The sequence below is a fragment of the Mustela lutreola genome, chromosome 3 (assembly GCF_030435805.1).
Source record: "Mustela lutreola isolate mMusLut2 chromosome 3, mMusLut2.pri, whole genome shotgun sequence".
NCBI classification, from domain to species: domain Eukaryota; kingdom Metazoa; phylum Chordata; class Mammalia; order Carnivora; family Mustelidae; genus Mustela; species Mustela lutreola.
The window spans coordinates 166719000-166745360 of NC_081292.1; the positions used below are offsets into that span (position 1 = coordinate 166719000).

Sequence of the window (26361 nt, forward strand, 5' to 3'; positions counted from 1 at the left end):
TTTGGAAGAGAGCCCTTATCTTTTAAAGCTACATCTAACATGTTAACCCAAGACACAATCTTCTCTAGGACTTGAGAACAGTCTAGGGGAGCAGGGGTCTGCAGCAGCCAGAGGCTTACACAAAACATGAGCCAATCACCATGGACACCATGTGACGGGTACAGGGAGTTCATTGGACTACTCTCTCTGCTTCTGCAAATGTTTGGAATCAAAGAAGATACTTGGGAAAAGGAAAAGTAGTATTACAAATACCGTCAATTTGGGAACGACCCCAGAAGTCTAACCCTTAATCTAAGTGCATGCCACGTCAGAAGCCACTGACAGACAGCCCCAGGGTCCCAAGGCCCAGCGCCCATCAGCTCTGAGACTAAACCCACAACCGAGGAGGAGCCCCATCCGTGCCCTGGTATACCACCAGGACCAATGCGGGGTGCATGGAGCTCCCGTGTGCAAGAACCTCTCACAGCCACGCCTGCCACTCACCGTGCTTCTCCTCGGCCTCCATGTCTACTGCAGGCACCTGGGCAGGAAAGCAAGAAGGAAAAAGTTGATTCTTGAAATGCTGCTTCCATGGATCTCCTCAAGGCAATGACACAGTTAAAGAAGGCAGAAATCTGACTGAAAAATCAGAGGCTCGTTTTATCTACATAAACCTCAATGCTGGATCAGAAGTTCCAAGGCCTTCCAGGGGCAACGTCAGAAACAGATGCTCCCATTAACTCACCACTTCCAGCTCCGATGTCTCAGGGAGCTGGGGGGCCGCCTCCACCACAAACTGACTGTCGTCCTCATTGTCGGAGTTCTGCGCATCTACGATCACACTGGCAACGATTTTCCCACTTCCTGTCCTAAAGAGAAAAAGGAATCAGGTTACATCGGAAGAGCTGCTGATCACACATCCGCATCAACCCCCTGCATGCCAGGCTCCGAGAGAGGAGTTTAACCACTACCTGCCTACCTGCTTCTAGAATGTCACAAAACCCAGGTGTGGAAGCCAAGTGCAGACCCACGCCTGGGTCCCTATGAGAGTTGCCCTCTGTGCTCCATCCGCCCCACCCCCTCCCTACACCCCTACCTCCCGAGGGCCCTCGGAGCCTCACTCCTCCCCTGGCTGCACTCTCTGGACACCAGCCCTCCACCTGCAGCCCCTCACCCGGGGAGCCCTAGTCCTCCAAGTCACAAACATCAAGGCAGGGGTGGCGATGCGGCCCCAGACCCCTGCCCCAACACAGACGCCTCCTCCTGGCTGCAACTCCCTGCCCAGCACCTCCTCTCCACCAAGACCTACCACCACTCTGGCCAGTCCAATACCCAACTGCCTGGCCCACAGGCCTGGACCTGTCCTCGAATGTGACTATGTCCGTCCAAGGGCTCTCTTAGACCTCCTGAAGCCACCCTCTGGAATAGCCCTACCTACTGTCACCCCACTGCAGGCCACTGTCAGCTGCCCTCTGCTTAGGCCCTCACGCCGACCACACTGGGCCCAGGTCACAAGGCTCCAAACCCAGACACTCACCAGCTCCCCATCAGTCCCACCTGCCTTCACTTCTCACGTAGCAGCGTAACACAACCCTGCTTTACTGAGTGCCCTTAACCCCCAGTGCCCTACGATCACTGGTACACACACAGACACACCCTCTCCCTTGCTTCAGGGTAACACACAAGGTCAGCAGGAAACTCATGCACTTGGGTATGAGCTCTCAAAACAGTACACATTTCCCCCAAAACACCCTCAGCTTCTTCGCTGGGCCCTTCAACCCTCACAGGCAATGTCCTGCCTCCAGCAGGGCCAGCCTCACCACACCCCATATCTCCCCCAAGCCCTGTACCCCTCAAGCCCCTCCCACACACCATCCCTCATCAGCAAGCCCTCTCCATTCTCCCCTGCCTCAAGCAGCAGCTTCCCATGGCCAGGCCCAAAGGGACGGCAGCTTTCTTGTGCTTACTGTGTCTTCCAGATCACTCTCTCTCAAGTCTGCCAACTCTGACTCCACACCACAGCCTCTCTGGCCCCCTTGTCACCGCTGCCAGCTGCCAGGCAGCTCCCCTGTACTCTTGGCTCCCTGCCACCACTGCCCTCATCTTTACTGAGAAACAGCCCTTCCCAAAGCCTAGCTCTAGGGTCCCCAAGCCCTCCTGCCACCATCCTGCTTCCATCACCCAGCTACACGTTCAGGGTCACCCTTGGGTACTGCCACTGGCAGCAAGCCCCCAACCTCAAACCTGAGCACCCCACTCTTGGACCACCATCGCCCACATTTCTGTCTCTGTGCCCGCCCAGAGCCCACAACAGGCACCTGCCCAGGTGGGGGAACAAAGTCCACGGCAGCACTTCACACCACGTGCACCCAGAGGCAGCCCAGCTTCCTGCTTCGCATGCTACGCCACAGACCTCTGGGCCTACGGTCCTCTGGGTGGGGTTGCCAGTCTGAGGGGGACTTTCGACCTCACCCCTGCCCCACTGCTCAGCTAGATGCCAAGAACATTCCCTCTAGGCCCTCCCAGTCCTGACACTACTTGGGGTCTCCAGACATAGCCTCACAGAAGGCTGGGGGTTGGGAAGAGGACAAGACCCCAGATGAGGACCCTCACCCGATCCCTGGGAGTAGGGCTCTGGGCCTCCCCGCCCAGACTTGCTCTGGGTTCACAAGACAAGTGGGCAGCTTCTATTCTAGAACTCACCTATATGCACCATCCCCTCCAAAGCCAATCCCTCTGTGTCCCCCCACCCCTTAGGGACGATGTTCCACCAATCCTCCCACCCCCGCAGCTCCTACCTCCCCAGTTCCTCATCTCCTCAGGTCGGTCCCATCACCAGACACATGCGCCCATCTCCTCATCTCAGAAACAATGAAGAGTAATGTTCTCACAACCTCTCCCTCCTGCCACCTCCTGCATCAATCCTTCGTGTCCCTTACAATGCAGCCACACCTGTCCCCAGTTCCTGCCTCCTGCTCTATTTTAAACCATGCCGGTCTGGGCTGCTTTATTTTTCTATTTTTATGTTTTGATTTCTTGTACTTTCCTCTAAAGATCACACTACATCCACAGGGATAGTTGTAACACTTAGAGAGCCCTGTCTGTGGCTTGCTTTCACATACTTTATGACTTTCTGACCTTTTATCTTATATTTGTGTGCAATTAAGCCTTGAAATCTTTTTTTTTCCTATCTTCCCCCTTGTTGCTTCTATGTTTAGAAAATACTCCCCCTGGCCCCCAACTTCTCTTAAAGAATAACTCCCCTACCCCCACACCATGCAATAAATATAAAGCACATTTTCTCTTCAGCTAACTTAAGTGTGTGGCTGGGGGCATGTGGCCTGACCCGGCTTCCCCACAAGTCAGCTGGCAGTGGCTCCACCCCGCCCTCACCCCACCCAGCACAGCACCCCCACAGAGGTCTCACCTGTCTGGTGTCAACGCCTCCACGCTGTCCTGGCGCTTCACGCGGGGGGGTGCTGGCCTCGCACTCCCAGGCCGAGGTATTCTTCTAAACCCAAACCCGGGAAAACCAAAGAGGGGACATGACACACTTGGACATTTCAAAGGGACAACAAGAAACAAAGATTAACAATACTACTAATTTCCCACCATCAACATGCTCGTCGGGACACATTCTGCAGAATGTTAAGAACATCCCGTTAATCTGTCAGGTTTAAAAGTGTCCATCTTTTAATCTTATGTTTTCATTAATTTTTAGGCTCAAAAGGAATTATGTAACTCTCAGTAATCAAAATATAATTTATCATAATTATGAATTTCCCTAAATCTTTATAATGTCCTATGTGTAGTAACTTCTATCCAATACAGGAAAATTAAATTAAATGGTTTCTGCTTTCTTTGCACATAACTGAGCTCAAGCACTAAACGAACTGTGGGAGGTGCAGAAAGAAGCAGGCGGTGGCGACCCGGGCATTGGACAGGGGCCCACAGACCTGAGGTTGGCTGGAAGCTCGCCTGGCAGCTCGGAGCTCTCGGACACCTCAGGCTTCTCTGGGCCAGAAGGTCCAACTTCTCCTTCTGAAGCATGACAATCCAGTGAGCAGTTCACGAAGGAAGAAATACAAACAGGTAATCAATACTTGAAAAGACAGCAATCCAATAATCGCAAATATACATGAGCTTTATTCATCTCTTATTTTCATCAAGATAAAACAGACAATTCATGCCTAGATTCAGTGAAGATTGGGGGAGACGGGTGCACTCAAACCCTGGAAATACAAACTGGTTCAATTTCTTAAGAAATGGAATTCAAAAGGTAGGTTCATCCAGTCAAGCAAGTTAACATAAAGGAAATACAACCTGAGAGGGACGGATACATGCGATCTGTGTGTCCAGATGTTCCCTACCCACCACCTGTTAGTGTCAACTGTGGGTCACGTCAGCAGACCCTCGGCAAAGAACAGTGTCACCATCCTAACACGAAACTGAGGATAGTAAGGTATTTAATCACACACACACACCACACACACACACACACACACACACAACGGGGGTTCTAGATGGACATTCATTTAGATTAGAAACAGTGTTTTTCACTTCCTTCTTGATATTTTTCTGCATTTAAAAAACTCTACTTTGGTTATGTGCCAAATGGTTTTTATAATCTGAGTAAAACTTTCTTCATTTTAATAAAAAAATTAAATCAGTAAGTAACAACCCCTAACTACTAAAGCACTTAAATTTACTCCTGCATTTTAAGTAAAAGGGCTTTGTATTTTAGAAAATAGGATAAATCAGACTTTGAATTTAGAAATACACGTTTTATTCTCGGAAGTGAAATACATTCTTCTGGAACAAAGGATACATAAATTAAATCTTAAAGTAACATAGTTATGTTTCCTTAATATACTTTCACTAACTCAGTGTGTAAAACAAATCTGAGAATACATGTTAGTATCTACACACACATGCAAAATTTATATCAAATACACCCAGTTCAGGCCGTTCCTCACCTGCATCACTAGGAGAGTCACCTGCAAAAAAAAAAAATAATAATAATAAGGTACATCAGAAAAGCGACTTCCGTGTTGGTAAAGCTCAGTGCATTAAATAGCAGGACTACGGAAAAACACAAACCAAGTAACAGTGGATACCTGTCAGGGAACACATAGCCAATCCTAGTGTCCCACTGCCAAGACTTTATTTTCGAAAATCGAAAGACAGAGAACAAAGCAAGCTATGAATCCTAAAATGCTATTAATGAAGAGAGCCAACAGGAGTACGAAGAGAGTGGGTCACAGACACAAATGAGAGAGATCTGAGAGGAGGCTGTGTTCTGGGGACAAATGGGACCTACGTGGCCACAAGGACATGAGCGGGAGAGCACTGTGGCGGGGGTGGGGGCGGGGGGTGGACTTAAAGTCCCAAGAGGATACTCTCTGCATGACACACTTGAGACAAAGGACCAAACCCTCAGACGCACCAGGACGGCACAGGTCCAAGTCTGAGCCAAGGACCCCAGGGAGCTGCCGGGCATCCCCCATTAACTACAAGCCCACCTCCACACAGGGACCTATCCCACGCACAAGGACCAGGTCCAGGGCTCCCGAGGGCACACGGCACTCCTCAGACACCACAGTTTGTCTGCTGAGGTGAACTTCAGATCTTTGTTTACTAGTCCAAGACCGACACAAATGGTGCCCTAAAGAAGGTGACTCTGAGAAGAAAAGCCAGGCCTATGGGGCAAGAGGAAGTGGGAGGCCCTGCAGGACCTCTGGGTGTGGGACACAGGAACCTCCCAGAGGGCACACTGCACAGAGAAGAGGACGGCCCAGCACCCACAGAGCCTCACAAACTGTGGGTTAGGAGGGGCCTGGAAATCACGTTTCCAGACAGCACCACTGTAAGGATGGGGTGACAGCAATGCGGGACTGGAGCTCGACCCAGTTGACAGCACTGCCCGAGGGCCAGAGCAGCTAGTGGCAGAGTCTCTCCTCAACGCCACGCCATCTGGAGTGTGCTTGACAGAGTCCAGCATGTGGCAGCCAGTGTGCGATATGGGGCCCTGGATTCCAGACCCCGGGGCTCTCTTCCAAATTCCCACCATCAATGCTGGGGACAGACTGCAAGTTCCCGTGCAACTGCTGGATCTCAGGGCCAACACCCAAAGGGAGAGTGTGCACAGCGGACCCCCCCATCACAGATAGGGTCTCCCACCCTTTGGCAAGGGCTCCTGCCCCCCAGACACTTGGGTCTTCTCTGGACCCTTCACCAGCGCAGCCTCTTTCCAACAAGGCATGCAGGCCCTCTTTCCCTCGCCCTGGAAACCACACCCCGGGCCACTCACAGGCCATCTCTGGCACAGCCCTTGCCCGAAGTACCCCGGAACCTGCCCGTCCCCCCCATCCCCCACTCCAGCCCAGGCTGCTAAGGCTCCTAAACTAACGTGACGCATATGGGACAAAGCCTCCTGCGGGAGCTTTCCCTGCCTCCATGCCAGGGTGACATCCCTTGAGCCCTGGGCATCCTCCAGGCTGGCTCTGCCCACCAAGGCAAACACACCGACAGGCGCCAGCCCCAGGGTGTCACACACTGGACCACCGGGTGCCAGCACCCCACCACGCCTGCCAGGAGCTCTGGGGCCCAAATGTATCCTTCCCCACAGCGTAACTGCTGGGAATGACGGTGCCAAAAGCAGAATGTCACCTAGGCACAGCTGAAGAAACCCAGAGAACGTTACAGAGAGAAACACGGGGTCAGGACCGTGTTTCCAGCTGCTTCAGAGTCCTCTCTGAACAAAAAATGTGGGGGTGCATGGTTCAGCCCATGGGCCTCCCTGGAACAGACCCCGAAGCTTGTGTCCGGGGCCTCTCACCACTGCCAGGCTTCATATGCAACCTCCACGAGAGCACCGGGGACCTGGGAGGGGCCGGGGCCACCACAGCAGGACCACATGCCCTACCCTGGCTGATGTAAGACGGCACAAGGGGGTCATTTGCCACATCTGGTCCTGCAGGTATGAAGAACCAGGGCCTGGACCCCATGTGGCTCAGAGAGCCGCGGTGACCCCTTCGCAGAGAGGTGCCCCCAGCGTGCAAGTGCAGTGGCTCAGTCTCCCTCACTGGGAAAGGGGCAAAGACAGGGCGTCCTTCTTACCTTTCTGCTTCACTGTTGGCTCAGGCTCAACATTCTCCCGCCACATACTCGCTGAGTTATCATCTGAAACACTAGCTGAGTTAGTATTAGCTTCTTTTGTTCCTGACAGAAAACAGTGTAAAACGAGTCAGGACAATGTCCACGGCAGGCTGGTCCTCTAGGCTTCGACAGCAGAGAGCACACCTACTTGTCCATGCCTTCCCACACTGCGAGCTTACACACACCTGACCAAAGAATGTTCCTCCCAGCTGTGGCTGTGGGATTAGGAGAGGAAAGGGGTGCGCGGAATAGGAGAAGGCCCCAGGCCCACTCAGCCCAGGAGGAGGTTGGGATCCCCAAAGCCAAAACAAACTGGTCCCTCTACCCCCATTTCCAGAAACTTCCTAACGCTACCTGTCTCCATCCACCACCTCCTCACTGCAGCCAGGCCCAGATGAGAAGCTGCAGTTAAGTGACAACTATAGCAAAGCAGGAGGGAAAGAAAGACTCCTGTGCCACAGTTCACAGTCCTGGACACACTGAAAGCTCCTAAGCCCCCGTGAACTACTAACTAATGTATCAATGTCTATAAAAATCGAAAAAACATCAAATACCCGAGAAATAATACCTTTTTTTATATTAAAAATAAAGGAGGGGGTAGGGAGGTGCTGCAGGAAAAGATTTTTAATGTGGTAGGACTCAGGGTAGAAAACTAATCCACCACTAAAGGACCCCCACTCTAAAATTAAACCAGGAGAAGACAAAAATAAAATTCAAAAAATGTTCCCTTTCCTAAAATACAATCTTATAATTTCTTAAAAGTATTCAAATAAACAGTTTATATCAGAATCAACCTATCATTATCAAAGACTGAATTTATGTAATAGAACCTCACAGAGTAGATGACATAATTTTCTAAGGAAATTTTTTTCAATCTATAAAAATGATCATTTAAACAGTGATTCAAGTAATTATTTATTAAATCTAAGGTAGCCAAAGAATCAACTTGAAATACTAAACTCTAAAACAAATGTAAAAATAAACATAAGCTTGGCAACTGTATTTTAAAAGAAAACATGCAAAAATTTTAGATTGTTACATTTTATTTGAAAGTGTCAAAAATTTCCTACACCATTCAAAACTACCAGCACAATAACTTAACTTCCAAATGCAACATCTTCTGTCCAAAGCCCAAGGGGACTGATGACACTCTGCACCATTCCTCTCTTCAAAGGTCTAGTAGCACTTTTTTTTTGAGAGGCCTATGATGGTCGTTTTAATATCTTTCCTAATATTCTTAAGTAAGCTTTACTAAAACTCCAATACACACAGAGAAACAGACTATATGTTCTGATAATACCACAATCAATTCTTAATCAGAGGGCAGATTAACCAGTCTGCAAAATAACAGCTTTAAAGAAAAGAAATAACACACCCTTAAAAAATAAAAATTATTATGACTTGGCAAAAAAAATCTGTTGTCCGAATCACCAGGAATGAATGAACCCATCCGGGAAGGGTGTGGTCCCGGCGTCCTGATTTCCCAGCTTGAGCAGGCTCCTCGCCTCTTCAGAGCCTCGGTTTCCCCCAGTTTACGGCGCTCCGGTAATGGGAATCTGTGCTTTATAAAGCAGGGAGCACTGTGCCTGGCCAAGTGCCTGCCTGTCAGTCATCATCCCTGAAACTCACCAGGTAGAGCCCCCAACACCGCCCAAGCCGCTTCCCACTCTGCCTGCGTGCTGTGCAGATGCTCACAGCACAGGGCTCCTGGTGACATCCAAGTGTAAATGCAAACAGATACCCAGGCCCTACAACAAGGGGCTCCGCCAGGCCCAGCGACCAGTCTGAGCATCCTGTTACGGGACACAGAAGCACTAGTTTAACCAGACAGAACACAAGATAAAGGCACAGCTGGCCTATGTAGGGTCAGAGCGAAGCCAGATGTTCAACCCAAAGCTAATGAGGCCTTCAGATCAAACAGAAACACGGGGAGAAGCAGGGGGAGAGAACTGTCATAAGTGAAGTGACATCACAAGGAAATGGACGAGTGTCCAGAGGGTGGAGCATTCTACAAGGTTGGCCACCTCATCTCTTCCACAGTCAGCGCGCTAGACTAAAAAAGTAAGACGAGAGCATACGGGGTTTGGGGACTATGGGAATTCAAGTCATTTAAAAAGTAAAAGAATAAAAAACATACAGTGTGTTCATCTTAATGGAACCCTGTTTCTTGTTTTTTGTTTTTTAAAATAACACTTCGGAAACATGAAGATTTCGACACTACCAGGTAACAGTAACCCTGCTACAGGGAACCATGTTGGGGCGTGTCCCAGCACATCTCTCTTGTTTTCCGAGCTGATGCTGAAGTATTTAAAATGTCAGGATGTTTAACAGACTTTGAAATCATTCATAAAAATATATGGCCCTAGACAACACACCTATGATGAGACATGAGAACCGCTGAATCTGTGTGAGGGGTCGGAGGGGGTTCAAAGTTCTTCCTACTCCTCTGCATTTTCATAGTAAAAACCTTTACACAACTGGACAAAATGATCTAAGTGACAGAAGCCAAACAAGTTGAAGACACGCAGACGGCACAGTGTTCCAGGAGAACCTGGACCGTCGAACAACTGTAAACAGAACGAGGCTCATCACGCCGCAAGCATTCCAAGATGGAGCAGGGAAAAGTGGCTCGTGTTTGAGAAAGAAATGGGTAATTTCCTTGTTGAGCTCTTCAGTGTCCCTGAAAGAGGAAGCAAACAAGTGGTCCTGTGACGGCCCTGCGGCCACCGTCAGACCCAGGGACAGCGGGGGCACGGTGACGCTGTTATGCACCAGCTCAAGGTGAAGGGCAAGCAGGAGGAAAGGCTCCCAGGCCAGCCCAGCAGCACTGCACCTGGAAATCACACACAGTGAGAAACTCCGCAGCTGTGACAATTGCCGACAAACCCTGAATCCCAAAGTCAAATGACTGGCAGCACAGGTGACCTCTGTCACTGGCATGACAGTGACTGACAGTGATAACAGGGAGCCAGGGCCCAGGCAGTGGCAGGAAGAGGGGAGGAGACACCAGGGGTCACAGGACCACCAGGACAGGGTGCAGGACTCCACTCTGACCACCAGATGGCACCAGGCTCCGCCCGAACCTCCACCCAGAACCTCACTCCCTGAACACTGAGCGGTGGGTCAGTAGTGTCTACAAAGTGAGGGTACTTTGGTAGTACTGGGTACTACAGTAGTAGTCAGTACTACTGTAGTCTGAGTGGCCTCTGCACTTTATTCTGGATCCACGTTACCAACCCAGGATGCGATGCCTCACCCTGACGTGGGGCTTGCAGTCACTAAACAGATCCATGAAGCAGATCTGCCAGGCACACATGCAACATGCCAGCCACTTTGTGGACAGACCTCACTGAGTCACACAGCAGGCGTTTAAAGAGCCATTTACCACGAGGTCACTGTGGCTCAGAGGACGTGCCATGAAGCTAGCTTGAGGCCAAGAGGTGGGCAAACAGGAGGCACAGGATCTTCCCACTGGTCTGGGATGTGGGCACATCTGCCCAAATGGGCAGCACTACCCAAGCCCCCTCCTGCTGCACAGGGACCACCTGGTACTTCCCCTGCTCAGAGCGGACTGAACCAGCCTGCAGCCCAGACAAGGCCCCCCAGTGCAAGCCCAAGGTCAAGTGAGAACTCATCCTCTGCTCCCATTCGGCACCCCCTGTCCCAGTCACCCCACACCAGTCACCACACACCACTGAGGACCTACATAAACCATGAAAAGCTGACCTGCTCAGAATAAGATCAGTGGGGACCACCTCTCAAGAGGCCCACCTTTCCCTGTGCCCCTGCTGAGCCCAGAGAACACAGGACAAAGCAGCTGCCCTGACCAAAAACACAGCTGCTCTCAGGGATCCAACCTCTTAAAGAGAAAGCATGTGCCCAGAAGATGTGCTTCCCATGATCCTAGCTATAGGCACAGAGTTTTTGAAAGTCAAAAAGATACAAGTTCAGCCTAAACAAATTCTTATCTTTTCCTGGAGTCAAGATTTACACTCTATTTTCCCCCATATGTCACTCAAGATTTTTAGTATTTCTTAAGAATTTAGTTTGACATCACAGCAAATTCTGCTCTTCATCAAGGATCAGCCCATCTGAAATCCCCAGTTCACACGTCTCACTGCTGCAGGGTAGGGATGCACGCATACCCCTTGCACCGCCTGCCACAGGGAACAACCTCCCCAACGTGCCCTGGCAAGCACCTTAAAATCCTTATTATGGGGCATTTTCTTAATACAACACAGCAGGGCAGAATGGGAGAGCTGAACGACCATTTCTCTCTCTGACCATCCACATCACCATGCGGAATCCCAACAGCAAGATAAGGAAAGCATCTTTATCTAGATGTGAAGGAAGTCACACCTAGAAAGGCACGTAAGAGTTAAATAAAACTGAGTTAATCTTTCTCATATAATTTAGGAAATTAAAGCAAGTGGTGTATCAAGTCATTTCTGATCTTCACTAGCCTGTGGTTAGAAGAACAAAAAAATTCTCTTTTTTTTATTGGGGCGCCTGGGTGGCTCAGTTGGTTACACCACTGCTTTCAGCTCAGGTCATGATCCCAGAGTCCTGAGATCGGGTCCTGCATTGGGCTCCCAGCTCCGTGGGGAGTCTGCTTCTCCTTCTGACCTTCTCCCCTCTCATATTCTCTCTCACACACACTCTCTCTCTCTCTCAATTATGTTGAGAGATAAATATTTCATATCAAGGTGCTGAGAAATATAAACTAAAGAGTATCTTTTTCTTACCAATTTCTGAAGTCGTAGTTTCCTGATCTGCTTCATGATTTAATCCAGACAATACAGGATCTAACATTTTAGCTGAAATATTATCTTCCTTTCTTCCTGATGTAAAACAGTGACAGATTAAAATACTGCAGAGGTTTTTGCCTGTGGGAGGCTCTGGTCAGGACAAACAGGGCTTTACACCAGGCTCACACTACCTGGTCCCCTCCGGGGTCCCAGGACACGCCCCTGACCACCACTCCTCCCTCCCCGGGCTCTCTACCAGGACCACATGCTGTACTGCCCCTCGCCATGGGTCCTGGCTGGCTCTGGGGCTCATTGTCTTGATCTCCACGCTCCCCTACACTAACTTCACATGGATCTTCATGTGACAGCAGGAAACACCATCATGGGAAAAACCCCCAACTTCTTTTTTACCTTCAGTCACCCCAACTCCCTCCCTGAAGAGTGGGCCTCCAGCTCCACTCTTGTCTGGACACACTGCCGGGCCATGCGGTAGTGGGTGCCTCACATTCCACGTGTGAAAATTCCTGGCACTGCCCCCCAGCCCAGCAAACAAGCTTCCCCCAAAGCCTTCACACTCCAGCAACAGCACTGCCTGGGTGCCCAGACCCCTCCATAGGTCTTCTCGCTGTGCCCTCTCCTCTAAGAAGGGCCACCTAGTCACAGCGACTCTTATCCCTTCCATTGAGCACATCCTCAGCAGCAACGCTCAGGTCCTGGCTGTCAGTCTTACTGGGACACGAACTGCTGTCTGGCCTCTATACTTGCCTCCACACTCTGAAAAGGGGATGTTTCTAACATCTGCCTAGTCATGCCTCAGTCCTGCTTACTGTCCTCCGAGGATGTCTACTCACGCTCACTACAAAACTCTCACCCTGCATGGCCCAACGCCTCGGGCCTGCCTATTCCTGCAGACCCTATCACTTTGCCTCCCCACCCAGCCTCACTGCCAGGCCTCCTGCCTTCCAACAGGCAAGGCTGTCCCCAGCTCAGGGCCTCTGCCCCAGCCTAGACACTCACAGGTCCTCCTTCCCCCAGTCAATTCTCTGTCCAGACGTCCCCTCCCCAGGGCCTCTCCGCCTGTGCACCCGCTCCTACATTTGACATCAGAAGACTCATGGCTAACGTGGAAGGGCACACCCTGTGGTCTCCTGATTATCTGTCCAGTCCCTCCACACTGTGCACTCAAAAGGGCAGGTCCTCCATCAGTATCTGCAGAACAAAGAAGGGCAGACCCGGGTACAAAATCCCAGCCTGTGACTGATCCATGCTAGGCTGGTGGCTGGGGTGGCCCCGCGACTCAGCGGGCAAGGCTCACGGCCCTTCCGCCCCCGCTCCGCTCTAGGCCCAAGCCCCACGTCCAGCAGGGCAGCCCTCCACAGGGCTCCACCTGCTCGGTGGTCAAAGGGAAGCAAGGTGCCAACTCCCCAACAGTCGCAGGCCCTCTGGGGCCTGCATCGTCTTACCAAGCTGCTTCACGGTGTGCTCCTTCTTAGCTTTACTGTAGGAAGAGTTATGTTCTTTTTCAGGGGAAAGACTATTTTCACTGGCTCTAGAGCCCCTTCTTCCTGATACGAAATTGCGTAATGAAAATACGTATTAAGCTTAATTCATAATGCTGTACAGTATACTCATTCTTAGTATCTTATTCTGCTATAATTGCCACTTAACAACAAATCAAAAGTATTGTACTTTTGAGAAGAATGTTTTTTGGATTCTATAAAGATCCTAGAATAGCTTTAAGATTCTAAATATGTTTAACAAACAGGACACCCCACACTCCAGTAAATGCAAGGCTGATCCCCTCAGGCCACGGGGTGCCTCCCCCTCCTGCCAGATGCTGGACAGTCGCCTAAATGTGACCCATTAAAGTCAGGCAGAAGGTCAGGGCGGAGCACAGGCTGTGCTGGGTGCGGCCGCACTGTGAGATCTGTGCCCAGCTCACCAGCAGGGTGAGCCATCAGCTTGTTGGCTCAGGAAGGCTAGTATCAGGAAGGCTGCAAACCTCGGTGATCATCTCTCTTAGTGGCCACAGAAAAGGAGCCCGTGGGCAGCCCGCTCGCCAGCAAACTCAGATGCACATGCCAAGATACTAGAAAAGCAGACAACAGCAACTGTCGGCTTACCAAAAAACACAATTCGACAGAAGAGCTGCGGGCTACGACTGAACACAAGGCGAGTCTGCAGCGCAAGGACCGCAGTCCACGATGCTTCTACACTCCAGCAGTCACCAGAGGAACGGACAAGGAGAAGGAGATGCCACTTTGAAACCAACCAAAAACAAACTGTCGTGATCCAGGACGAACAGACACAGCCCCACACGTGCACGGGGAGACGCCCATACTAACTTGGGGTCAGAAATATCCAATCTTCCCCAAATCCGGAAAGCGTAAGTTTAACATGGGTCGGACACAAACCTGATCAGTTTATTAGTTCTGTTTATGGGAGGGGAGATTCTTTGGCTCAATGGTTTTAAAATAATCGAGAAGAATAAACACATAAAATGGCTTCAAATGAATGATTCTGGAACACCTGATGAGTTACTCTGAAAAAATAAACGTCACCTTACAGCATGAATTAAAATAATAACTAACTAAAAAGATTAAGTACAAAAATGCATGACAAAACACAAATCTTCATCTCTCAAATCTCTGGATAAACCACCAAAAAAAAGACTGGTCACTTCCAGTGCATAAAAATTAAACACTCAGGCAAGTCAGGAACTAACATAATGAGTAGAAATGAACTTCGGGGTGAGGGGAACACTCATGTAAAAACTGGCAGATGTTCTTAATATACAGTGAGCTTATGCAAATTAAGAATAACACTGCAGGGGCGCCTGGGTGGCTCAGTGGGTTGGGCCACTGCCTTCGGCTCAGGTCATGATCTCAGGGTCATGGGATCGAGTCCCGCATCGGGCTCTCTGCTCGGCGGGGAGCCTGCTTCCCTCTCTCTCTCTCTCTCTCTCTGCCTGCCTCTCCATCTACTTGTGATTTCTCTCTGTCAAATAAATAAATAAAATCTTTAAAAAAAAAAAAAAAAAGAATAACACTGCAATGGCCAGCACAGCAGTGAGGAACCCTGCAAAGGACAGACAAGCCCAAGGAGTCAATAAAAATTACAAACACATAAAAATGCACAATTTCCCTAGCAATTCAAAGGAGCTAACACTGCTCATATTTCACCTCCCAGACTCAGCAAGCCTTGGAAACTGTGGGAAAGGCATAGGGCGAGGGTTTGGTCAACATACCCCATAGCCGACACGGCCAACGTCCCTGCCCTCTGTGCCAGGCCTCCCTGGGGAACCTGTCTCTGGAGATGGCCCGCAGAGGGAAAAGCTCATGAAAGCATTATGTACTATTCTGAAGGAGAAATTCCAACCATGGTTCTCCTGCCATGCTGCTCTAACAGTTTAGAAAAAGGACCCCATTTCAGATATTACCACTGCTCAGAGTAACCTCACACTTCATCTGAAAACCTGCAACAGCACTGGTCCCCAGCAGCACTTGCCTGCCCTGGATGGACCCTCCTGTCCTGCGTGCTGGTTGGGCTGAACCGGTGTGACCCTCAAGCAAACACCCAGCCAGGTCTGCTCACTTCAACCTCAGATCTTAGGAGCACGACTCCCAGGAGATGGGGCCTGCTGTTTTGAAATGCAGGAACATCACCTACAAGTGATCCCCGCACCCCAAGTCCTTGCTGGCCACTGAGTCAGGACTGCACTGAGCCACCACTTCAAAGACATGAGTCAACAAAAAAGGGTGACTGATAGCTATTTCTGGAAAGTTATAGTTCGATCGCATCTTTTAGATTGTGACAGATCTCTAGCAAAGAGGTGGTACTCTGCCGCTGGTGTCATGTGCTCACACATGTACACAGGCACGCACGTGGGTGTGTGTGTATGCAGAGAGAGAGAGAAAGGGAGACATATCTTCATCCTTTTCACATAGTCTTTGTTCCCCCCAATGGCAGATCTGCATTCTGACCACACAGTGGTTTTTCTACCAGATACTATGATTAATACCCATATTTTCAGCTCCTTATATGATAAATCCTCAGTACCTTCCACTGCATTTTTGGATCGCCGTTTTGATGCTTTTGTTGCCACTGACCTGGACGCTCTAGTGGAAATCTCGGTCTTAAAGAAAGGAGAACAGACAGAATTAGTTGAGGCACAACACAGCAGTGCATCGAGATTTACTATGCAGACGCTGCTCGAGGAAGAACAAAGAGGCAATAGGACACACCAACCACTAACTCCGCACAGCTCAGCAGCCCAGACCTGAGGGTGAACAGAGGACTCTCAGGCCTCCCTTATTCTAAATTCAGAAATCCTTCTTTCTGCAAAGCAGTCCAAAGCCCAGCAACCCATCAACCACACTGAGTATGGTCTTACCAGGTATGTTTATGAGGACCCCATCTCCCTTGCTATCTGCTAATTATTCGCATGCATTGTGACAGCTCTGGGTGCAAACACACACGTGTTCAAACCGAGCACACAGCAGCCCTAAGGTTTTGCTCAGCCTGCCGTAACTCCCTCCTAACCGGCCTCCCAGCCTCTGTGTCACACCCAGTCCACCTTCCTTGCAGCTGCCTGGACACGTCCCCAGAAATGCAAAGTGCTTTAGGGAAGTTGGCCTGAGTCGAATCTCCAGGGCCTGGAGGCAGGGAGACGATCTGCTCCGGCCACAGGACATACGCCACCAGACCTCACACAGGCAAAACAGAACTCGAAGGGATCCCTCTGGCAGCCTAGCTGTCCCAGCCTGCCTAGAGACTGGATCCTCACCCAGAGCCTCTCCCAAATGACTCCCGCATCCCTCTGTACCCCACGTCATACCCGTCAAATAAGTATATAAGGGAAGCCCAGAGCCCAGCATAGAAATTAGGGCTCATGCATGAGCCTACACCACATCCCCTGCACCCCAGGGTCCCCACAGACTAGAGGAGACCACAGCATGGTGTCACCACGTCAACACAGCCATGGTTTATGTCTCTGGAAGTTATTCTTCAAAGTTTACCTCTGTTTCAGCTTTGGAGTCTTTCAAAGATCCATCTGGCATCTTTTTGGACACCTCCCCTGAGCTTGAGGACTGTTAAGAAAAAAATTCATCATATTCTTAGAATTCCTCAAATCTGTGACACCTAAAACCACATCGAGGTTCAAGATGTTTCTTGCTGAGCAGCAGTAAGAGCACCCTTCCCTTACGAGCATCCGTCCCCCTCCAGGCCTGAGCTTCCGCAGCTGGTGTGCTGCCTGCTTCCACAAGGGCCGTCGGATCATTCCCAGTAGGGCAGGCAGGGGTCAAGGGGGTTGGGGCAGCACCTCCCAGGAAACTCTGGGACAGCGGGACCCATGGGATGCCCACACCAGGCCAAATCTCTTGGACACGCCCCCATAAAACAGGGGGAAATCTGGAAACAGGGGAAGGAGTGAACAAGAGAAATTGCCAGCCACCAGGAAACACAGCCACAGCTCATTATGGGGCGGGGGGAGGGGGCAACTTTCCAACAGAGGATTCTCGTCAGGCAAAAGCTTCAGACTCTCCATCAGGAAATATTCCCAAAGGGAAGTACAGGGCACCCACAAGCCCCAGCTCAGAGCCACAGTCAAGTCTCTGACCAACACGTCCTGATGAAAGGCCTAGAAGAGACTAGGCCACAGACCTTGTGCCCGGTGAAGACTGAAAAGCAAGGGATGACCGTCAAGCTCAACGATGGTTCTGAAACTTCCTGCTGGAAGCACCAGGCTCTGCGCAGCCCAGCCTGCTGTCCCCTTAGGGTGAGGGGCACCGCACCACCAGCTAGACACCTGGTCCTTTACCGCAGGAGTCATGAGTGCTGCACAGTCCCCGCCCCTCCCCATGCTTCTGACCCTGAATCTGTCCAGACCTCCACTCCCTCCTTCCTGGCAGCTGGAGACCAAGAGAGTTTCACAACCCTCCAGAGACACTCTGTAACACACTGTCCCCATGAGAACAGCCATGTGCAGGGCCAGCCCCTAACGGAGACCTGAACCACCTATAGTGAACCCAAAAGTAACTTGCACATTTAGAAAACACGGCAACTGAACAAAATTTCTGGCCAACCACAAATTTACCTGAAAATTTAATTAAGCAAAAATTACAGTAATCGGAAGTCTTGTATGTATCTGCTGACACCCACAAGACCTAGAGAGGTGCCCTGAGGCTCCGTACATTCAGCCACATCCAGGAGCACATACACAACCGAGGCAGCTTGGAAGGACGGCTCCTGTAGCTACTGGGTGGGCCCCCCATCTTCAAAAAGCACTCAGATGCACACATGCAGCCAGAGGCTCAGAACCCCTGCAAAACTGGTGTCCGTTTGGGTTTCTACTGGGAATGCCCGAGTGGCATCACTTTACCATAGCGCTGGAGAGAAGCAGAGTCCCCATCGCACTGCGACAAAGATAGGAAACACCTTTGAGAATAATACAAACTCTTCTTAAAGACAGAGGTTTTCAAGCAGGACTTTACCTTTTTCTCAGGTTTGTCATGCTCTCTGCTCTTCTCCCTGTCAGGGTCCCTGGAGTGCTCCCCATCCTTCAGCTTCCGCCTGTCCCTGTCCCTGTCCCGGGCCTTGTCTCGCTCACGCTCTCTCTCCCGGTCTTTCCACCTCTCTTTCTCCTTTCCTCCCTCGTTCCTTCTTTCTCTCTCATGGTCCAGGTCTTTGTCGCGGTCTCTGTTGCCTCGGTCTCTGTCCTGCTTGGTCCGGTTCCTGGCTCGTTCTCTCTCCCCATCTCGGTGCTTGTCTCGTTCAGGATCTTTATGTCTCTCACGGTCATTCTCCTTCGTCTTCTCCTTCTCTTTGTCCTTCTCTCTTGCTTTGCTTTCTTCCTTCACTTCTTCTTGCTGTTTCCGATCTCTGCTTGTACTCCTCTCATTAATTTCAGAGTTCCTTTTATCCTGAAAAGAAGGTCAAACAATAATAGCACTTTTTTTAAATATCTTTACCTGAACTCTAGAAAGACTCATTATTTTCAAATATGTGCAGCCTGCAACTCACCTCTTTATCTTTATGAACTCTGGGCTCTTCTTCTTGTGCATTCTTATTGTCCAATTCCTGAGATTTTGACATCAGTGAGGACCTTCCCTTCAGATCCCCCTTCTCTCCAGCTAACACTCTCTTCACTGCCTCGTCGCTGGAGAGCTTGTGGTCCGAATGGGAGGAAATGGAACACAAGGTGAAAATGAGATCAGCACAAGAGACCAAAGCAAGTGTCCACATTCGTGGACAGTTCACTAAACACGTTAAACACGTGGACGTGAAAGTCAAAGGATAAGCTACTAGAAGGAAATGCTGTTATCAGTCACCAAGTATACCACTCCGGACATGACCAGCAGAGTCGACTCAAGCTAAGCAAATCCCACTTCAATCCCCCTGAACTGGCTCAAGTGTAGACATGCGTGTCATTGAAGGACAACACGGCTACCGCGCGTGACTCCACAGATGCCACATGGTTCCCGCAGGATCGCAAAGGCCCAGTACTGAAAGGGTCTCCCAGAATGATCTGACTCAAGCTCGACTGAACCCCAAAACCCTCCCATGGCCTCCCTGACTCCACACAGAAGCTTCCAACACCTCCGGGCAGGCATCCCTCTCACTGACATGCTCACTTGCTCCCCAAGGATACACGGAGCGACCATCACACCGGGCACCAGATGTCATGCTGAGGACACACTGGGTTTCGGAGGAGAGGACAGATGCGGCAGCTAAACACCAGTGTGCCTACCCAGCTGCGGAGAGAGGAAAGGCCAGGGCTCCGGGAAACAACCTATCCACAACCAGAGCCAGATGAAGAAACGAAGGGCATGACCAAGGCCAAGGACCTCAGCATCCAGGTGCAGGTGTAGGAGCTGAGAGAGGAGGGGAGGGGGTAGCAGCAACTCGAGGACCCTTGTGAGCCAGGTCACAGAGCTGGCTGTGCCCACAGACAGGCAACAGGAAGCTGGCAAAGGATTAAGCAGGGAATGTGGGAGTCAAAAGTGTTTTGAAAAAAGAAGTAACAGGAAGGATGCAGGGGTGGGGACTGGGGACGAAGCCAGGGCATGGGCGAAATCAGCTGTGTGGCTCCGAACCTGAGATCTGGATGGAGATCAGGGTAGGACGCACTGGAGGCCTCCTTGATACCACAAGCTCCCATCCCCATCCTCACCCCCACCCCTGCCATGGCAGGCTGAAACCCACCCTCTTGCCTATTTTGGAAACATGGAAGGTTAGCCCCAGCCCACAACCCATCAGGTACACGAAGGGCCGGATTAGCTCTGCCCTCCGACTTAGATCCCACAAAAAAGAAAGGCTCTGGAAATGCCCAGCTGGCATCGCCAAGCCGAGATGCCCTCTGGCGTCCCTAGTAAGCATGGCCTGGGCTGGATCTAAGCAGAGAGGCCAAGTCTCCAACCCACAATGAGGATCTCAGGAAGTAGCGAATCACTCCCTATGTAGTGACACCGGCTTTCTCTGAAGGCAGCGCAGCTCCGCTGTTAGTAGCCAGAAGGAAGAGGATCAGAAAAACAGAGGGCAGAGAGGAGAGAGAAGACAGGAAGGAAGGAATGGAAGGAAAGAAGCAGACACAAAAGGCTGCAAAGGCAGACAAGAGTACAGGGCCATGCCAAAAGCTCCGAGGAAGCAGCCCAGCAAGTTATCCAGCCCCCAGCCCCTGCCCTGGAAGGAGGCTCTAAAGGAGAAAGCCAGCAGGGCTTGGCCGCTGGGCACGCCACCCCCACCAAGAGCCAGTGTCCACGAAGTTCCCTCATTCATACTTAACACCTGAAGAACCTGGTATGGCAGACCTTTGTTTCACTGTATAGTTCTGACTCAGTCCTTCTGGAACTCTGAGGCCAAAGCACTGCGCTTGGCAGACACCTCCCAGGGCTCCCTCCTCAGACACTGCCCCCCACCCTGCGGGTGCCTGTCACCCCGCTTTGTCTCTCAGGACTGCTGCATCTGCGTTCTGGTCCCTCCATGTTACCTTGCTGAGACAGCATCTGCCAATTCTCTGCAGCAGCTCGTTTGTTCTTTCAGGCTCGTGCCCAGCCACGATCCGCGCTGGCTTTGCTGACAGTGGCTCTCCCGAAACCATCACCACCACGTCTATGGCCTTCTGAAGGAAGCTAATTTTTGCATCTTTATCCTGAAAGATTTCCATTTAAAATACAAATGAAAAACTCATCCAAGAAAGTCTCCATCATCTTCAGTTTGCTTAAAAGGCACACTTACTATTTAAAGTAGGTCAGATGTGGAAATATTCACTCTTTGTAACAAAAGAAAAACAAATAAAGCATTTAGTTTGAGGTGGGAGCCTAGCAGGGACCTTTAAAACACTAGTTCCCTTTCTCAGTGGATAAAATTAGCAGGATATGCAGCTGGAAAGAATAAGAAAGTGAAATGAGAAAGAGTACAGCACAATTCATTAATTAATCAACCTTGTATTTCAACACCCATCAGCATATAAACGATACACATCCACTATAAGGACGAGGGGTGCCCCCTGCCCCCCGGCCTACCTTAACATTATCGGACTTCATCTCAGCGTCTGTGTAGAGGCCCTTCATGAAACCGGTCATCCTAATCACCTTCAAAAGATCAAGGCCGTGGTCAGCACCTATCACGGCAGCCTCTGTGTCAGCCTCAGCCCCGGAACCGCACACCGTCAGAGCTGCCGGAGTCTGTCCATATCCAGGATTTAACTCCCTCCCACATAACTCAGCCAGCTTTTAAGTGTCTACTGTCCGGGAGACCTTACACAGGCGGAACCCAGCCTGGAAGTGTGGACAGGTAAACACTGCAACAGACCTGCAGAATGCTGAGGGAGCACAGGATCAGTCCCTGGTCCAAATATAGGAGGGGCCAGGGTGTCAGGGGAAGTTTCCTAGAAGACGCTGGATCTACACTGAGCCCACGGGCTGAGTGGCAGGCAGAAGTGTTTAGGACCCATGTGCCAGGCTAAACAATCCCTGGGCCCAGAAGGTCTGTTCAAGAGAGCAGAACAAGTTCAGGGCAGGAGTCTGAGGCCAGAGTCTGGCAGGGCCAGTGTCAGGCCGGGCCTGATCCAGATGGCTGTCAAAGCCACCAAGAATATGGACTTTCACCTAGGACTCCGAGGAGGCCCTGAAAGTTCAGAGGCAGGGGAACAGTATCTTACGAGGGTCACTCAGGCCCAAGGGTGAGAATGGACTTTGGAAAGAACAGGAATCTCTCAGCCTGGGTTTTGAGCCTGGACGGAAAGGTCTTTCTTCTCACTCACTTTACCACAACAGGGGGATGCTCTGTGCAATTGTCACTTTTGTTTTCTCCCTTCCTGTCCCTCCCCTCGGTCAACCTGTAGCTCCCCATTACCCTGAACCAGCTTTAGGGGTGGTGATTTTCCCTGTTCCTCCCCACGCCCACAGATAGCCAAGCTCCTCGTTCTCTCAGACCAGGGCTTTTCAAAATGCAAGCAGTCCCTATAAAGTCAACAAAATGAGTAGCAACAAGCTTTTTTTTTTCTTTTCTTTTCTTTTTCCAAAAAATAAACCAGAAAGGCAAGTGCCAGCTGCCCTGTATGCAGGAAGGATGAATATACCTACATGTGTGTGTTGTGGGTGGAATTAAAGCACATGTATTCATGCAAGTCATGTTCGTTGAAAAATGGACAGTCCCATGCTAACATGAGGCAATTTCTCCGAGACCAAGCACGCCTCACTAGTAAGCTGGCTCTCACTCTCATCAACTACCTAAGAGCCATGCTATCATTTCTCCTGAGAAGATATATTCCTGACGGAATATTAAGAGTATCCTACACTTCATACTCCTAGAGCCTTTTCATTTTGTCTCTTGAGGTTTTCCTATATTGCTGGCAAGCAAAGGGACCAGAAACATTAAACTTAACAAGATCAATGCTTTAATTTATGAAAGAAACAGTTTAGCTATGGCTAAATTACTAATGTGGTGACTTGTGAAAACAACACTCAGAGTTAAGATTTTCAGGATGCTCTTTACCTCTTACACGAAAATGCTTTCCAATATGTTGATCATTCTAAAATTCTTAACAAGCAGGGACGCCTGGGTGGCTCAGTTGGTTAAGCAGCTGCCTTCGGCTCAGGTCATGATCCCAGCGTCCTGGGATCGAGTCCCACATCGGGCTCCCTGCTCGGCGGGGAGCCTGCTTCTCCCTCTGCCTCTGCCTGCCATTCTGTCTGCCTGTGCTCGCTCTCTTTCCCTCTCTCTGACAAATAAATAAAATCTTTAAAAAATAAAATAAAATAAAATAAAATTCTTAACAAGCAGGTGACAATTAATGTATTTACCTTTCCATAAGCAGAGAAATTCATTTCAGCATTAGGTTAGGAAAAAACCATGAAAGAAAAGCAGACCACTTGTTCTTAACTGCCTCCACACAACCTGGCTGCTGGTTCACAAAGTCAGTTCCTGCTTGAAAGTCCCTCCCCCTTCCCCATTTCGAGGCACTCTGACGTTCCAGGAGCCCAGTGCCACACCAAGACCCACAGGAGGAGGCCTATCCCCACGGCCTGCCTCCCAGCTCTCCACTTCAGTGGGGAGATAGGACTAACAGAAGATAAAAGCGTGAGGGTATGGTAAGTGCTGCAGTCACTGCTAACTCACTTCTTCCCTTCTGGGTTCAAGGGCACTACCTGCCTACTTCGAAAGTAATGCAGCACACAGCTATGTCCCTTCCCCAAACACCATCTAGTGACAGGTGGAAGTGTTGCCCCAGCTACAAGAGGCTAGGCAAGACAGCACTGGGATGTGTGTGGGATTCCAGAGAGTTCTAAGCACAGTTAGGGCTTTCAACACAGAGGTACACCTTATAAACTAAGTTGAGGCAGCAAATGATAAAGCAAAGCTGTGGAGAATAAAACACCCAACCTGTTAGCAAGAGTAAGAAATGAAGTTTGAGGACCAATATGCAGAACCCTTGGAAATCTGCAAGTTCAGCCTAATTCCTAACTCCCAGAGACCAGAGACCACACCCAAGTCCCTGAGTTCAATGCTCTTCTTAAGTGCACCATGGAGATGAGTTACCAGGAGCCTACATAGCCTCCTTCAACAAAGAATGTGTGCTGTGCACCTTCTGTGTACCTTACCCAGTTCAGCTAATCCAGGATATGGCAACAAATAAGTACAGTCTCCATCAGCCAGTAATTCACCTTCCACTGGGGAAACGTTACAGACGACCAATCTCAGCGGAGGTGAAGCTGTGCCCTTCATCAGCCAACATCAACCTGCTCTCGTACAGTTTTCCCCTGTGGGTCCCACTACAACCACGTTCAGCAAGTTTATCCACAGGTATTTATTAAGCATCCAAAACGTGATCACCATGGACAGAAGTGTGCAGAAAAACTGTGGATATGAGGATAAAAAATAAATCACTTAATTCCCCAACGATTTTTGATCACCTTTCATGAGCGAGGCACTGAAGGGGGTAAAAGAACCCCAGAAACGCCTCTGCCAGGCAGGATGTTAGAAGAGTGCTAACAGGTACAAGGGTAGTCTGGAAAGAAAGAATGCTCAAGGAGCCAGAAGAGCCGGCTCAGGAGAAGGGATGAGAAGGGGAGAGCAGAGATGAGGGCAAGGAACTCAGTACACCGCAGAACTGGGCCTACTGGATGTTCCTCTGGCAGGGCCTGCGCTAGGCTATAGGAGGTCCAACTTTGACGTCAGCCCTGATTCTGGCCCCGGCCGGGTCTGCACCCCGCAACTGGGCCCTGACCTCCACCTGGGCCCCAACTCCCGGCTTGGAACCCAGCCCGCACCCCACACTTAGGCCCTCACCCCCCGCCCAGACCCCCCACCCGGGCTCGCCCTGCCCCAGGACGTCTACTTGACCCCCCACCCCCGCCCCGCCCGCTCCTGGGCCCTGACCCGCAGCTGGGGGCCCACTCCGGCCCGCACTTGGGTCATGAATTCCGGCCCTGACCCCCACCCCAGGGTCCCGACCCTCAGTCCGCACCCCGACCACCGGCCCGCAACTGGGCCTCGAACCCTACCCGGGTCCCTACCTGCTCTCCGGCCCCCCGCCCGCGTCTGGGTCCCGACCCCCACCCGGGACGCTGACCCCCGGCCTGCGCCCGGCCCCCGGCCCGGCACCCACCTCCGTGATGATGTCGTGCAGGTAGCGAAACGGGGGCTTGCTCAGCAGCTTCTCCGTCAGCGGCGGCCTCCGGATCACCTTCCCCAGGGCCTCCTGAGTCCGCTTCACCACCGCGGAGTTCATGGCGGCGCTGCCCGCGCCCGCGCTCCCGCCGGCCAGCCGAGCCTAAGCCGCGCTCCCCGGCCGCCGCCGGCCCCGCCGCCGCCGCCGCCCGCTCTGGCCTCGACGTGCCGCTCGGGCTCCCATCCCACAGTGCACCGGAGTCGGCAGCGGCGCATGCGCAGAGCGCCGGGCCCACCCCCGTCGCCAGGGCGTCGCGACCTTAGCAACGGACGCGCCGCGGCTCCCCGCCCCGCCCCTGCCGGCGGCACGCTGCGAGAGGTTCGTACCCAAGGTCCTGCCGGCGCCTGGCAACCGGGACCAAGCCACGCCCTTATTCATCTACCAGGTGTCGCTGATTCCGGGCACCTGTCTTCCACCCGCCGGGCACAGGCTCGCCGCGGAATTCCTTCTGGTGATTTGGAGGCTTTATGACCTGTTTCTCGTTCTTTTTTTTATAAAATGGTGCCGATTGCCCCTGCATCTTCAAATCTTTTTTTATTGACAAATAATTGAGAAAGGAGACATTATCTTCAAGTGTACGACATAATTATTTGATCTTTGCGAATTTAGCAAAATGACCACAATGAGTCTAGTTAACATCCACCACCATAGTTACAAAAAGTTTTTATTGTAATGAGAACTTTTAAGATGTATCTTAGTACCTTTCAAATATGTGACACAATATTGTTAACTACAGTCATCTTGCAGCACCTTATATCTCCATTACTGACTTTATAACTGAAAATTTACACTTTTTGACCCCTTTCATCCATTTCGTTCTTGTAATGGTATCTTTATAACTTATTAACATTTATTTTTACCGTTTTCAATGCTTTTCATTCTTTGCATAGACTCAAATTTCCATGTAGTATCATGTGCCTCTTGTCTGAAGAACTTCCTTTACTAATTTCTTTTCGCAAAGGTCAGCTGGCAATGAGCTCTGTAGCTTTCCTTTGTCTGAAAGTGTTTATTACACCTTCACATTTGAAAGATTGTTTCACAGCATTTGCAAGCCTAGGTTAACATTTTTTCTCTTTCACTGCTTTACAGATTTTACTCCACTGGCTTCTGGCTTACATAGTTTCTGAAGAGAAGTCTTCTCTAGTCCTTTGCTCTGTGTATACCTGGCTGCCTTCAAGATTTGCTTTTTATCCTTGGTTTTTATAAATTTGCCCGTGACGTATCTAGATGTGGGAGTTTTTAAACTTAAAATTTATATTTGAGGGACGCCTGGGTGGCTCAGTTGGTTAAGTGACTGCCTTC

General features: G+C 50.6%; 1 protein-coding gene across 6 annotated transcripts in view; it reads right to left on the bottom strand.

The window, feature by feature from the left end:
- The window catches only part of TRAF3IP1 (TRAF3 interacting protein 1), a 69086-nt gene extending 43828 nt beyond the window's left edge, over positions 1 to 25258 (bottom strand). For 3 of the 6 annotated variants that reach the window (XR_009351958.1, XR_009351957.1, XM_059167539.1), the window contains exons 1-15: positions 24997 to 25258; positions 21410 to 21478; positions 20875 to 21036; positions 18909 to 19052; positions 18380 to 18808; positions 16904 to 16975; positions 15945 to 16020; positions 13349 to 13450; positions 11883 to 11978; positions 7099 to 7200; positions 4956 to 4976; positions 3936 to 4020; positions 3407 to 3490; positions 725 to 848; positions 484 to 520 (exon numbers count right to left, since the gene is read on the bottom strand). Coding sequence is in view for 4 of the 6 variants with exons in the window: in XM_059167539.1 (XP_059023522.1) it covers positions 484 to 520; positions 725 to 848; positions 3407 to 3490; positions 3936 to 4020; positions 4956 to 4976; positions 7099 to 7200; positions 11883 to 11978; positions 13349 to 13450; positions 15945 to 16020; positions 16904 to 16975; positions 18380 to 18808; positions 18909 to 19052; positions 20875 to 21036; positions 21410 to 21478; positions 24997 to 25119 (1726 nt within the window). In the remaining 2 variants the exon portion in view is untranslated. The remainder of the gene's footprint in view (positions 1 to 483; positions 521 to 724; positions 849 to 3406; positions 3491 to 3935; positions 4021 to 4955; positions 4977 to 7098; positions 7201 to 11882; positions 11979 to 13348; positions 13451 to 15944; positions 16021 to 16903; positions 16976 to 18379; positions 18809 to 18908; positions 19053 to 20874; positions 21037 to 21409; positions 21479 to 24996) is intronic. The other 3 variants (XM_059167540.1, XM_059167541.1, XM_059167542.1) reach the window with 3 other exon arrangements.
- Between the last annotated feature and the right edge of the window lie 1103 nt (positions 25259 to 26361).